The sequence below is a fragment of the Bufo gargarizans genome, chromosome 5 (assembly GCF_014858855.1).
Source record: "Bufo gargarizans isolate SCDJY-AF-19 chromosome 5, ASM1485885v1, whole genome shotgun sequence".
Taxonomy (NCBI): domain Eukaryota; kingdom Metazoa; phylum Chordata; class Amphibia; order Anura; family Bufonidae; genus Bufo; species Bufo gargarizans.
The window spans coordinates 141,145,922-141,160,745 of record NC_058084.1 but is presented as its reverse complement, the minus strand read 5'-3'; the positions used below and the strand labels follow the sequence as shown (position 1 = coordinate 141,160,745).

Sequence of the window (14,824 nt, the reverse complement as noted above, 5' to 3'; positions counted from 1 at the left end):
CAGTCCGTATTTGGTCAGTGGTTTGTCAGTGATTGTGAGCAAAAACCAGAAGTGGAGACTATGCAGAGATGAGGTATAACGGAAAGATTGACTCCGGTGTTTTAAACCTGCACCTGGTTTGGGCTCGCAAGCACTGATGTGTGAATTGGGCCTAACTATAGGGATCGGATGACTGCTCTATTGTTCTCTCGATAGGCCTAGATAAAGATGCCCACAGAAGAGCACCCATCAGTGTAATGCCGTAACTGAGTCGCTCATCCATTTTCATCTCTGGTCACAGTGAATGGCCTGACTGAGGCTTATTTCACACTCGCGTTTTGGCTTTCCGTTTGTGAGATCCGTCATTGGCTCTCACACGCGGTCCAAAACGCATCAGTTTTGCCCTAATGCATTCTAAATGGAAAAGGATCCGCTCAGAATGCCCCAGTTTGCCTCCGTTCCGTCTCCATTCTGCTTTGGAGGGGGGACACCCAAACGTTGCTTGCAGCGTTTTGGTGTCCGTCTGACATAACTGAGCCAAACGGATCCGTTCTGACACACAATGTAAGTCAATGGGGACGGTTTTCTATGACAATTTGGCACAATAGAAAACGGATCGGTCCTCCATTGACTTTCAATGGTGTTCAAGACGGATCCGTCTTGGCTATGTTAAAGATAATACAAACGGATCTGTTCTGAACAAATGCAGATGGTTGTATTATCTGAATGGATCAGTCTGTGCTGATCCATGACGGATCCACACCAAACGCGAGTGTGAAAGTAGCCTTAGCAAACAGCCTTGCTTGACTTTCTCAAAGTTCAAACAGGAGGAGGAAATTAAAGAGCCCAGACAGGAGTTAGAGTATATGGAGTGACTTCACAAATTTTATTCAGAAAACCATCTACCAGTTTTTTTGTTTGAAAAAAATATATATTAAAATGACATAGAATATTCACATAATTAGTATGTGATGAACCATTTTCATGATCGGGTCCTTTGAAATGCTCTTTATGAAGGCAGCAGATGCATCGACATGTGACACTCTTGTGACCATTGGGTTCATGTACATTCATTCATTGCCAACATATTTAGAGCGCCAAAATGTTTTGTCACAGCGAGCTTCCAGGGCGATGTCCCGAGGACAGTAATTATGATGACACTACTTTGTGTTATGGAGATAATTAATGACAAATCGGTTACTGAACTTCCTGAAATGTTTCCGCTTGGACACCTACATGAGTAGTCTGTACAATGTATAATTATGTAAATTCTGCATGTGATATATAAAACGTAGCTTGTAGCAACCAAATTGGTTCCATTTCTGCTTACTATGACATGGATCCCAATGGCCGAAGGACTTTGAATGCTCCTGAATGTTCTACAGGAACATTCAGGTGCATCTCAATAAATTAGAATATCATTGAAAAGTTTAATTTATTTCAGTTATTCAATTCAAAGGTTGGAACTCATATATTCCATAGACTTATTACACACAGAGTGATCTGTTTCAAGCATTTTTCTTTTAATGTTGACTATTTATGGCTTACAGCTAATGAAAACCCAAAAGTCAGTATGTCAGAAAAGTAGAATATTATATAAGACCATTTAAAAAAACGTATTTTTAATACAGAAATGTTGACCTACTGAAAAGTATGTAAAATATATGTACTCAATACTTGGTTTGGTTGGGTATCCTTTTGCATGAATTACTGCGTCAGTGTGTTGTGGCATAGAGGTGATCAGCCTGTGGCACTGCTGAGGTGTTATGGAAGCCCAGGTTGATTTGCTAGCGGCCTTCAGCTCGTCTGCATTGTAGGGTCTGGTGTCTCTCATCTTCCTCTGTACCATACCCAATAGATTGTCTATGGCAGGGATGCCCAACCTACGGCCCTATAGCTTTTGCATAACTACAATTCCCAGCATGCCTGCACAGCTTACAGCTATTAGGGCCTGCTAGGACTTGTAGTTTTGAAACAGCTGGAGGGCTGCAGGTTTGCAGGCCAATCAAGCACAGTGATACTGTGGTTATTAAACCAGGTATTGGTACTCTTGGAAATGTGGACAGGTGCCAAATCCTGCTGGAAAATGAAATCAACATCTTCATAAACCTTGTCAGCAGAGGGAAGCATGAAGTGCTCTAAAATTTCCTGGTAGACAACTCTGCTGACTTTGGACTCAGTGGACCAACACCAACAGATGGCATGGCTCCCCAAACCGTCACTGAATATGGAAACTTCATGTTGGACCTCAAGCCACTTGGATGGTGTGCCTCTCCACTCTTACTCCAGACTCTGGGACCTTGATTTCCAAATAAAGTGCAAAATTTACTTTCATCTGAAAACAGGACTTTGGACCACTGAGCAACAGTCCAGTCCTTTTTCTCCTTAGCCCAGGTAAGACACGTATGCTTATGTCAGAGGGCTGAGTGGGGTAAGAAGGGGATATGTCTGGGTTCAGCTCTGAACCCGGACAACCCCTTCAAGCTTGTTCAACATCCCATTCCACAACTATGGGTGTATAACAGCCTCCTCTCTTCTGGGAAAGCTTTCTAAAAGATTTTTCAGGAGGGTTTGTCATAATTTGTGTCCACCTAGCTAGAAGAGCATTTGAGGTCAAGCATCGATGTTTGCTGAGAAGGTCTGGCTCACTATCAAGTGAGACACTTCTGAAATGCTCTGATCTTCATGTCAGAGGGGCTGAGTGGGGGATGAAGGGGATATGTCTGGGTTCTGCTCTGGTCGTGGACAACCCCTTTAAATGAGGGGTGTTCACATTGTTTTGGCCATATCGTGTACTTTCTGTAACATAAATGGAGACTTTTTTCTATAGAAAGTGAATTATCAGATTGTTGATACTGTTGTACAGTTCAGATAGGTGTGCCTTTTATGTGGAACACTCGTCTTTTCTTTATAGTCTTCCTTATTTTTGGGATCCTCTCCTTTTGGTAACTCAAAAACCTGACACACAAATGTCCTATAGGATTCCAGCCTCAGGGTTCACGGTTTTCGTGCTGGTTCCTGCAGATGTTATGGAAGGTAAATATGTGTTATCGTTGTGATTGCTGTGTACATAGTATCCTATCCTCGTATCTGATAAAAGAATGTATGACCTTTGTGTTTATTGATGGCGAACGTTGGGGCAGGTTGTGTAACAGGTTGTGGGCTGGCTCATGAAGTGCTCCTTCAGGTTACAATACTTTATCCTGGAATGACCAAACGTTGTGTGCGGAAAATATTGGAACTTGGCACCATAACTTTATGGAAAACCTAGTTATTGGTTCCAAAGACCTGAAATGTCCTCCCAAGTAAAAAAATAAATAAAAATATATAGATAAATGCTTACATATAAAAATAAGAAGTAACACCCTATGAAGTATGAACAAACAAAATGCACGTTCATCGGGTGAGCTCATCGTTGTTTGTTTGCAGTGCATTAAATCATTGTTTCTGGGCAGCAGAACGTGCTGTGTAAATGGCCATCTTCTGCCCAGCACCGCCTTCTCTTCATACAGCTGACCAGCCGGGTGTCGTACCCCACCAATCAGATACTGATGACCTATCCTGACGATAGGTCTTCAATATAAATTGCAAGACAAACGCTTTAATTTCAGCTGCTTGGCAAATCCAACACTTACTTTATTTTCATTGTTCTGTTCTTATGTGCAGAGCAGCGGAACAAGGATGCTGGTGTGAATGTAGCCTAATGGGGGTAAAGCCGGCAGTCTGGGTGTTTTTGTTCCCTTTGTACATAATGTATGCGTGATGGCGTTATCTCCTGCATAACTACTACAAAGCTCTGCTTTGTAGTGTTTTCTTCTATAGAAATATGTATTTTCTTGGACTTTGTATATCAGGAACTACAGTTAGAACGATCGATAGTAGGTGGTAGAGTTACAAAAGGTATGCTGAAAAACATCATGAGATCATCAGATTCAACTGTCCAGCACCCCATCCCATTCACTCTCAGAGCTCCTGGCAATGTGTCTAAAACCCAAGGTTTTCCCATTACAGAATGAGTAGAATACCTAAAAAATTAATATATGCCTACAAAAGTTTTTTGACTTTTGCTTGGGCTACGTGCACAAGACCATGGGGGTCATTTATCAAACGGGTGTAAAGTAGAACTGGCTTAGTTGCCCATAGCAACCAATCTGATCACACCTTTCATTTTGGACAGCTCCTTTTGGAAAATGAAAGGAGGAATCAGATTTTTTGCTATGGGCAACTCCAGTTGTCAGTACTACTTTACACCAGCTTGATAAATGACCCTCCACCCCCACATCCCATAACTGTATTTACATCAATCCATAAACCACGTGTCTGCAAAATAGGGATACACTTCTCATGCACAATACAGTCAAGAGCAGGACATATTTTATCATTTTTGGAACAGCTACACAGATCTGCAGAAAGTACAGATATGTGGCCCTATAGAAATTAATAGGTACACTTGCTATCCTCAAATAATGCAGATATCACATGCATGGAAAATACAGTTGTAAATAACCTGTTTCCAGAAAATGCACCTTAAATTAATAACCTGTGTTTCAAACAACTTTTGGTTTATGGACAGAGGTCCCAATCTATGTTGGGCTCCCTTTCCTTGTCTGTGGTCATCTGAATCTTTTGTCAGTTTTTTGGCGCATGTTGTACATGCAGTATGAAAGGTGGGCAGCAGGTTACACAGCCGGGGCAGATGTAGATTTTTGTGAGCAAAGAATCAGTATAACTTATCTGTTCATTGTAATTCTTACTCCTTCTGTTCTTAGGAGTCATGTGGGCGGTCCTACTCGGTGCTTGATAGTATTTCCTGTGTACGGGTACATACAGAGATGATTGTGTCAGTGCATAGGTCCGCCCACCTGACTCCTAAACATAGAGTGAGCATTTAGTAACCCGTTGGTGACCACCAGTTTACCTTTTTATGGCGATCACTAACGTACCTTAGGCTAGGCTGCTGCCTCTTTACAACGTCCTAGTCTAAGTGCTGCGCTGTCTCAGTAGGTAAGATAAGGGAAGGAAACAGAACAAAGCAAACATAACTGACTAGGCCCCAAAAGCTAGGAAACAATGGGGTCACCTCCTAGCAATCCCTAAAAGACTTTCCCTACGCTGCTATGCCCATGTGCATATCTCAATGGTATATATGCACATGCCCACGTACCTAAAGCTGTAACACACTGGACCAAACCCAGAGGGAAAGAAACACCCAGCTCCTTCAACAACCGGAGGCGCTAGTGTCACTCTAGGGGCCTAGTAAAAACAGACACAAAAGGAAAAAGGAGTTATCTATAGATGAGTTGGAGCAGACGATCCACCAAAACTTCCAGAGCTCAAACAAGAAATAAATATAACCCGCATAGGGAGAGGGAGGAATAAATAGCCTCACTAATCACCTAAAGAACGACACCTGGGGAGGTCTGTTCAAACCCACAACAAAACAAAATGTCAGATCGAGTAACTGCAGCAATTCTGACTGATCTCCTCAGAACACCCACAGGGCAGGGCGTGACATGCGCAGGTCTCCCGTGCAGCAGAGAGTAGACAGTAACAGCCCAAATCTGCAAAAGCATGGTTCTGAGCTGTTAAACCCCTAAGATGCCGCAGTCAATAAGTTGTTGGCACCCGGCAAATTAGTTTGCGGGGTGCTGATGTTGTAGTATAGCAGCCAGTGATAAAATATCACATCATTTCATTTGCACGATAAATTACGTAATCGCCACCACAAAATGGGATAAAAAGTGTTATGTAACTGCACGTTGTCCAACAAAAATCAACCCCTCGCACAGTTCCATAGAAAAAAAAAAGTAAAGGTCTTGGGATGCAGCGATGCAAAAAAAACATTTTCTTAAAAAAAAAAGCTTTTATTGTGCAAAAGTAAAACAATAAAAAAAAATATTAAAAACTATGTATTTGGTATCACTGTAATGGTACTGACCCAGACAGTTTGTGACAAAAAATGAACATTGCAAAAATTATAACATGAAATCTCAGTGGGAGTATTTCTGCCCCCCCCCCTCCTGCCCAGGAGGAGGTAAAAAAAAAAAGTTAATCGGTAAGTTAAGTGGACCCAAAAAACTACAACTTTTTTCCTAAAAAAACAAACCTTCATACGGCTCAACGGCAACCTAAAAAAGATATAGCTCTTGGAATGCAACAATGAAAAATGAAAAAAATTGCTTGGTCACCAAGGATTTCAAAATAACATTTTCCATAAAACTTTATCTCAATCTGCTCAGCTCCTCCTGCTATATACATTGCTGCTGGCAGATCAGACACAATGTGCTTTATGCTTTAATATCTGTCACGTCTTACCCTGTGAATGTGCGGAGATCTGTCAGACTGGCTGCACATGTCTGACTCCTCTTTGTTTTGGTTTGGGTTTGAGCTGGATCCACCTTCTCTCAGGTGTACTGGGTTGGTTGTATTATTCCTCCTTCTCCCAGTGGCCTGTGTGGGTTATAGTTCATTCCTGTGGGCTTTGGATGCGTTGTGGATCGTCTGCTCCAGCTCAGCTCAAGAGAAGTCCTCTCTGTTTCTTCCCTTGGTGTCTTTTATCTAGGCCTCTAGGAAGACTCTTGCTTCCTCCTGTTTGAAGAAGCTGGTAGCCTCTTCCCTTTTCCCTACTGCTCAGGGTTTTCCCAGGGTCTATAGACTTAGGCACGAGGGCATGTGAATATCCACCATTAGGGTATGCACATGTGCACAGCAGTGTAGGGAAAGCCTTAGGGATTGCTAGGAGGTGACCCTTTTCTCCCTTGCTTTTGGGCCTAGTCAATTGTTCTGTTTGTTTTCCCTGTGTTTGGTAATTTCCCTGCTTACCTACCTACTGTGACAATATCACAGATCAGAAACAACATAGAAACCACTGGATGTAGTTTTATCCTTTTAAAATGAGTCCTTCATCTGATGAACCTGATTAAAGGGGTTTTCCGATATATATATATATATATATATATATATATATATATATATATATATATATATATATATATATATATATATATATATATATATATTTTTTTTTTTACGGATGACCCTCTGGATAGGTCATCAGTATCCCATCGGTGGGGGTCCGACATCTGGGACCCCCGCTGATCAGCTGCTTTGAGAAGGCAGCAGCGCTCCAATAGGCACCACCTGACTTCTCGCAGCTTACCAAGCACAGTGCTGTACATGGTATAGCGGCTGTCCTTTGTATTGCGCTCAGCTCCATTCACTTAAATTGGGCTGAGCTGCTCCTATTCCACGTGACACATAAACGTGACGCCACATGGCCTAGGATAAAGAGAGAAGGCCGATGCGCTACTCCGAGCACCGGTGCCTTCTCAAACAGCTAATCTGCAGGGGTCTTGGGTGTCAGACCCCCACTAATCAGATAGTGATGACCTAATTAGAGGATAAGTCATCAGTATAAGGCTCCATTCAGACATCTGTAGTGCATCCGTAATACACCCGGCCGGCACCCCCATAGGACATGCTCTATTTTCTTGCGGAGCTGCGGACCGGAAGATTGGTGCCGCGCTCCGGAGATGCGGAGAGCACATAGTGTGCTCTCCACATCCATTCCGTCATCATAGAGAATGAATGGGTCCATTGCGGAATGGATGCGGACCACACTTAAGGACGTGTGAATGGAGCCTTAAACTCTCATAAAACCTTGTCTTATGTATTTAATTATTTTTAAATCTGTAGTCTTTTCTACAGGAGAATTTTTATTTTTTTCCCCCATGTTGTAGCTTTTTATTTTTAAAAACATGGGGTGGCCATATTGAAGAGACTCTCTTCCTTGTTGTATTAGGCCACTTTCACACTGGCGTTTTGGCTTATCGTTTGAGATCTGTTCAGGGCTCTCACAAGCAGTCCAAACGGATCAGTTTTGCCCTAATGCATTCTGAGTGGAAAAGGATCCGCTCAGAATGCATCAGTTTGCCTCCATTCCCCTTTGGAGGCGGACACCGAAACGTTGATTGCAGCGTTTTGTTGTCCGTCTGACGAAACTGAGCCAAACGGATCCGTCCTGACACACAATGTAAGTCAAAGAGGACGGATCCATTTGCTATGACACAATCTGGCACAATAGAAAACGGATCCGTCCTCCATTAACTTTCAATGGTGTTCAAGACGGCTATGTTAAAGATAATACAAATGGATCCGTTCTGAACGGATCCAGACGGTTGTATTATATGAACGGATCCATCTGTGCAGATCCATGATGGATCCGCACCAAACGCGAATGTGAAAGTAGCCTTATCTGTATAGACGGTGCAGCAGGGTGTGTGCTTTATGGCAGCTGCAATTAAAAGGACTCAACCTCTGACATTTCTTTGTTAATTATTAGTTTCCTGGGAGTGATGTCATGCGACCCCCCCCCCCCTCCCCCACAAATCTGGGAATGACAGTGACAGCATACACAGCTTTATCTATGGATTTGGTGTTAATTTAGTATCTTATTTCGTTCTCCAGCCCACAATAGAACTGTCCCTTATGACCCTTTGGCACAGACTGAGAGTTGGGACGGTAATCGGGGATGAACGTTCGTACATACGCTTGTTCGCAAAAATTACCTCTTGTGAATTGATCACCCAATCAACAAGCAAACGTTTGTTAGGTGGTTTGCATGTCTCATGTGGGAAATCATTTTTTATTGGCAGCACATTGCTCTGTAGGAGCAAGGATACACTGCCGACAAACAATGAATCTATATGGGGATGAATGATCACAGTAGTGATCATTCATCTTTATACTGAGGGGATGATTGCTGCATGTGAATGCAGCTGAACAAGCAGGCAATGATCGGGCATTAACTATGTTACTCATTGCCCTCAGCTTTATGAAAATGAGGTGACTGCTCATTTCCCCCCAGCTTTCACAGCAAAGCTGACAAATGAGATGCAGCGAACATGGAGTGTCGTCCCGTTGTGTAATGTTTAGTGAACATTGGAATTGTTCAAAATATGTGGTTTATAACAAAATAAATGAAACAAATTACAAAAACAACCCGTTTGAATGTCATTTTCCTGTGATACAAGTTTACAACCCCTTTAAGATCTGTGCCTTCTGGTTTTCTTTTGAGTATTCTGCTGATGGAGCTGCACATTTTTCCACTACTTGTTTTGGTCAGGACCTGGAGCTTTAAGATAAGCAGCAAAAAAAAAAACTGTGGCCTTCGTAGGGCCTGCACGCAGGAAATGTCTCATGGATGACCGCGGAAGCTACTCCTGAGTTACTTTTATCTGAAGGTTATGAAGTGCAGAAAATACAGTATCTGCCCCTTGAAATCGTGGACATTGTCCAATTCTCCTTCAGCCTGTATCATCTTAGAATTAAAGGGAACCTGTCAGCTACTTCTACTGCATGTGAGCAATGTACCTCTGTCTAACATCACTTCAACCAGGCGTTTCTTAGCTTTATCTGTACTTTCAAACTCCAGAGAATACACTTTATTCAGTATGCAAATGAGGTCCAAGGTGCCCAGCAGGACGTCGCCAACAGTTTCAAGAGCCCAGGACCACCTCTCCATCTCTAGCATTACCGCCACTCTACCCCTCTTAGATGTCACTATTTCCCTTCAACTCCACCCACAATGTCCACCTGTGTCTCATTGAAAACTTGCACATGCGTATAGCGTGAATCTGCCTGCGCACTGCCTTCCCTGCAGTGGGCCTCTGACTCACTGTAGGTATAACGTATGCACTGCTTCTCTGAGGCCGCGGGGAGAGTTGAAGAGAAATAGTAAGGTCTAATAAGAGGGGTAGAGTGGAAAACACAAGGGGAGGTAATGCTACAGATGAAAAGGTGGTCTTGGGCTCTTGTGAGAGGCGGGCTTGGGATCTTGGAGGTGGTGGTCCTGATCTCTTGAAACAATCTGACGCCTTCCTCGGCACTTGGGTTCTCATTTGCATACTGAATAAAGAGTTTGAAAGTACAGATAAAGCCATCCAAGGTATGGTTGAAATGACTACGTCAGTACAGTGCACCCGCTTTATTTTCATATAGTAGAAGTAGCCGCTATTCACACTACTCCGGGAAGCTCAGACAAGGTCCTATTTTGGACCATATCTCATACAATACAGACTTGGGGACCGTTTTCTCCAGCGGTCACCAGATTAGTGTCCTACATGAACATATACAGACGTCACAAAAAAAAAAAAAAAATGTCCATGTGTTGCAGCCACCATATGGACGATTATTAATACAGACCTGTGAATAACCTGTAAAGGGCTTGGGCTATGATTGTCCCCTCTGCCTGTAACTGTCAGAGCTTCTAACTGAATGTATGGCTGGTGGCAGTTGAAGATTTAAACTGAGCATGTTCGACCAGCTCAGTGAGATGGACAAATAAAATAAGAAAAAGTATAAACAGCAGGTGGCGCTGTACAGATGCATTTTATTGAATAACTTAGTGGCTATGCTAAATGTTTAATTTCATGCAATTACAAAAGTATTCACATCCAGGTGCTTGTTTGAAAAATGTAGAGTATTTTTTTTGTGGGACAACCCCTTACAGGGTTCTACAGAAGTCCCTCTACGATTCCCGCCCAGTGCCACCTATTGTCTACATACCAGTTGTAGCAGATGAGGGAAGAAGTGGGCGACCACCTGAGATGGCAGGGCTCTTGTCTTTTGCTGGGTTGTGCATCTTCACCCTTGTAAAGCAGATTATCATTGTGATCATAATCTGTTCATTTTTTTTCTTCCTAGTATCAAACTATGAACTATGTGGGACAGCTTGCCGGGCAGGTCCTGGTGACCGTTAGGGAGCTCTACAAGGGTATTAACCAGGCTACACTATCGGGGTGCATTGATGTGATCGTCGTCCGTCAGCAAGATGGCACCTACTTGTGCTCACCTTTCCATGTCCGCTTTGGGAAGTTAGGAGTCCTGCGGTCCAAGGAGAAAGTGGTACGTTACTGAGTAAAAACCCCAGTTTGTAGAAACCAAGCCGTTTATTCACAAAGCAAACTGTTTACAAAGTGTTCATTTTTTTTCCTCCATAGATTGACATTGAAATCAATGGGGAACCTGTAGACCTGCACATGAAACTTGGTGACAATGGAGAAGCATTTTTTGTACAAGAAACTGAAGAAGAAAACGTAAGTAGCTTTTGTTGCCTGTGTCGGATTGAGCACATGATGCTGCTGGCTATCGCTGCTGGAAATGTGACGTGCACTGGTTTGGTTTTAGGCCGTAGTATGCTTTATTGCCATGTTTAAAGCCGATCTGTTATTACATCTTCAGGTCCATTCCCCTAGAAACCAAAAGTGCAGAAAATAAAATCTTGTACCGTGCACCTCCTGCCTCTCTCTGATGGGGAGATGTCCATAGTGGCATACACAGCAGCCTATCGGTCACTGTCCTGAGGGGCAGGAGGTGCACTCTCCGTATGGATTCTTTGGACTAGACTGGTATATAGTACATTAATCTTAATCAGATGCTACGCTGACATACGATGCATTTATTAAAGGGGTTGTCCGTGATCAGAGCTAAACCCAGACATACCCACATTTTCACCCTGGCAGCTCCTGTGATATGGGCATTTCATGCTCCGATGCTCTCCCTTGCCCTGTGCTGTATCGCGCAGGGCAAGGGCTTGTTTACCTCTGCACACTGCTAGGCACAGGCAGTGTATTCGGTGACTCTGATGGGCTGGCTTTAGTGCTGCCCTAGCCGTTTTACAGACTAGGACAGCACTAAAGCCCACCCATTAGTGCCGGTGACATCATTGTGCTCACTGCTGGGCGGAAGTTTCTTCCTGGAGAGCCCGGTACGTCACCCGATCTCCTGAAAATGCCTTTTCCCCGCGCAATTTAGTGCAGGGCAAAGGAGAGCTCCGGTGTTCATATCACAGGGGCTGCCGGGGTGAAAATGGGGCTATGTCCGGGTTCAGCTCTGAACCTGGACAACCCCTTTAAGAGGCGCACTCCTCTAAATTATTTTGCTGCGTCTAAGAGCTGCCATGTTTTTTGCATCAATAATAATAATTGTGTCGGGCCGTATAGGCCCTGCATCCTTGTTCCTAAGCTTACTTGAAATAGTAAGCTTGTTGTAAATGAGCAAAAAGTCAAAAATTTTTGCTAAAAGTAGCCCTGCGCAAAAATTTGACTTTTTTTCTGTGCTAGAAAACTGGCGTAGAAGAATTGATAAACGCTCCAATAATGCCCATTGTATTCTTTCAGTGCTCCTAGTAGCCAAGTGGCACATTTTTTTGTGCCCTCTTGGCTAGTAGCAGAATATATACGGCAGCATATTAAGCTTCATCGTGCTGCTGCAGTTCTCACATTCGCTTTCTCCCTAGGAGAGGACTTTCAGTCATCAGCAGCTGGTTGGGGGAGAGCAGGGGCTCTTATGCAGTCGTGACTATCAGGCTTGGGCTGCAGAGATTATGCTGCTGGTGCTCAGCAACCACTTAATATTCATGACGGACTGATTGCTGAAATCAGCGTGGCTGCCGCTACTTTATGCTGCCCTTAGTATTGCACAGTGCAATAGATGTGCCAGTATCCCTAATTTTTAAATATAAAAGCTGCCTGCCTGCCACTAGAGGGTGCTGTGTATATGAATTCAACCACTTGCCTTCTGCTGATTTTTATACGTTGGGTAGTAACCTGCTGCATAAAAGCATTAGGTCACTTTACGATTTGCTAGCTCTCCGTGGTGCTACAGATTGCTGTGAACTCACTGTTACTTTACAGCTGCAGTCACAGTGAAGACCCCGGGGAACACTCAAAGTGATTCCCGGGAATTTGATCACTGTGAAAGCCTGGTTTTAGGGTACTTTCACACTTGCCTTGTTTGATTCCTGCAGGCAGTTCCGTTGCCTGAACTGCCTGCCTGATCAGGCAAACTGTATGCAAACGCATGTAATTTTTTCTGACTGATCAGGCATTTTTCAGACTGATCAGGATCCTGATCAGTCTGAAAAATGCCTAATCAGTCAGAAGAATGCATAGCAATACCAGATCCGTTTTTCCGGTGTCATCAGGCAAAACTGATCCGGTATTTTTTTTTCTTATCATTTTTAAAGGTCTGCGCATTCGGCAGACCGGATTACCGGATCCGTCAGTGCGGCAATTTGAATGCTGGATCCGGCACTTTTACATACCTAAATGCCGGCATTCAGGCAAGTGTTCAGTTTTTTGGGCCGGAGATTAAACCATAGCATCCTGATCAGTCAAAAAGACTGAACTGAAGACATCCTGATGCATCCTGAACGGATTGCTCTCCATTCAGAATGCATTAGGGTAAAACTGATCAGTTCTTTTCTGGATTTGAGCCCCTAGGATGGATCTCAGTGCCGGAAAAGAAAAACGCTAGTGTGAAAGTACCCAAAAGTGTTGTCTCAAAATTTTGTAATAGAAAATGTTTTTTTTTTTTCCATAATTTTATCTTTTTTTTTTTTTTTTTTGTGTATATATATTTTTTTTTAAATGGTATCTGTCATCTAAAGTCTCAGAAGACAGGTCTAATAATATAATTATTTGCAGTTAGATAGACCCATTGCTAAAATTGAACAGTTGGCCTATAAGGCTACTTTCACACTAGCGTTTTTGCTGGATCCGGCATAGATCAGCAAGAACGCTTCTGTTACTGATAATACAACCGGATCCGTTCAGATTGTTGTATTATCTTTGACACAGCAAGGACGGATCAGTCATCAACTCCATTGAAAGTCAATACGGGACGGGTCTGTTTTCTATTGTCAGAGAAAACGGATCTGTCCCCATTGACTTGCACCGTTTTGCTCCGCATCTCATGACTGAAAGAAAACCGCAACTTGCTTCTGTTTTGATCTCCGGTCTGGGAACTTAACCAAACGGAACGGAATGCATTTTGGAGCACTCCGTTCTGTTCAGTTCCATTTTGTCCCCATTGACAATTAATAGGGACAAAACGGAAGTGTTTTTCGCCGCTATTGAGATCCTATGACGGATCTCAATACCGGAAAAAAGAAACCCTAATGTGAAAGTAGCCTAATGCAGAAAGGTCTAACAATAACGATTAAACCCAACAGAAGCTGTAAAATCTCTTTGCACTGAGCTCCCCCTAGTGGTGGCCGAAAGGAAATGTCATGAATTGATGTTGGGAAGCAGGATTTTGGCACCGAGCAGCGGTGAGGCCTGCTTCAATGGTACGTCACTGTCTGTAACCACCTCTCTGAAGAGCTCATAGCTCTTTGTGTCTTGAAATAATGACACCACATTTTTCAAGACACAAAGAGCAAGTTCCATGTGAATATCCCTGGAGAAACACACTTCAATATTGCGTATAATGTATTCCTAAGGGATCTCATGGCAGGAGGAAGATTCATTAAAGGGAACCTGTCACCATGTTCTGACAAATAAAACCGAATGTACCATAATGCTTCATTACCCTGATAGTTCCCAGCAATCGATCCATATTCTTCTCAGGACTAACCTGTCCTATTTTATCGCCCGATAAACCTTTCCTGCCTTTTATGCTAATTAACATAAGAGTCATATCTTACTTGTTTGACATGAGAAGAGTCATATTTTCATGGAGTCAAGCACCTCAGCTCCGCCTAAGAAATGCCCCTGTAGTTAGGATCTCACGCATGCGCAATATTCATTTCGGGCAGAGCTCCGTTGCGTAAGTATTGTGAAGCGGATATTTGAGAACATTCCAGCACATAGTGGCGTGAGGGGGAGGGGACATGCACTAAACTATCTCATTGGTCTGACAAATAAAGGGCAAGTGCGCGATTTCGGACTAGATTATAAGCAGTGAGAGCAGAAATCGGCTGTCAATCAAAGTTTAGGGGGCGGGAAATAGGCTATGATGGTTTGAGGGGAAGGAATAACTTATGCAAATGAGCCTAACGACG

At 43.2% G+C, this 14,824-nt stretch overlaps 1 protein-coding gene across 3 annotated transcripts in view; it reads left to right on the top strand.

The window, feature by feature from the left end:
* LPIN2 (lipin 2) overlaps nucleotides 1-14,824 on the top strand; it is an 83,399-nt gene that overhangs the window by 23,830 nt on the left and 44,745 nt on the right. For all 3 annotated transcript variants that reach the window (XM_044292810.1, XM_044292809.1, XM_044292808.1), the window contains exons 2-3: nucleotides 10,684-10,884; nucleotides 10,980-11,075. In XM_044292810.1, the coding sequence (XP_044148745.1) occupies nucleotides 10,693-10,884; nucleotides 10,980-11,075 (288 nt within the window). In that variant the 5' untranslated portion in view covers nucleotides 10,684-10,692. The remainder of the gene's footprint in view (nucleotides 1-10,683; nucleotides 10,885-10,979; nucleotides 11,076-14,824) is intronic.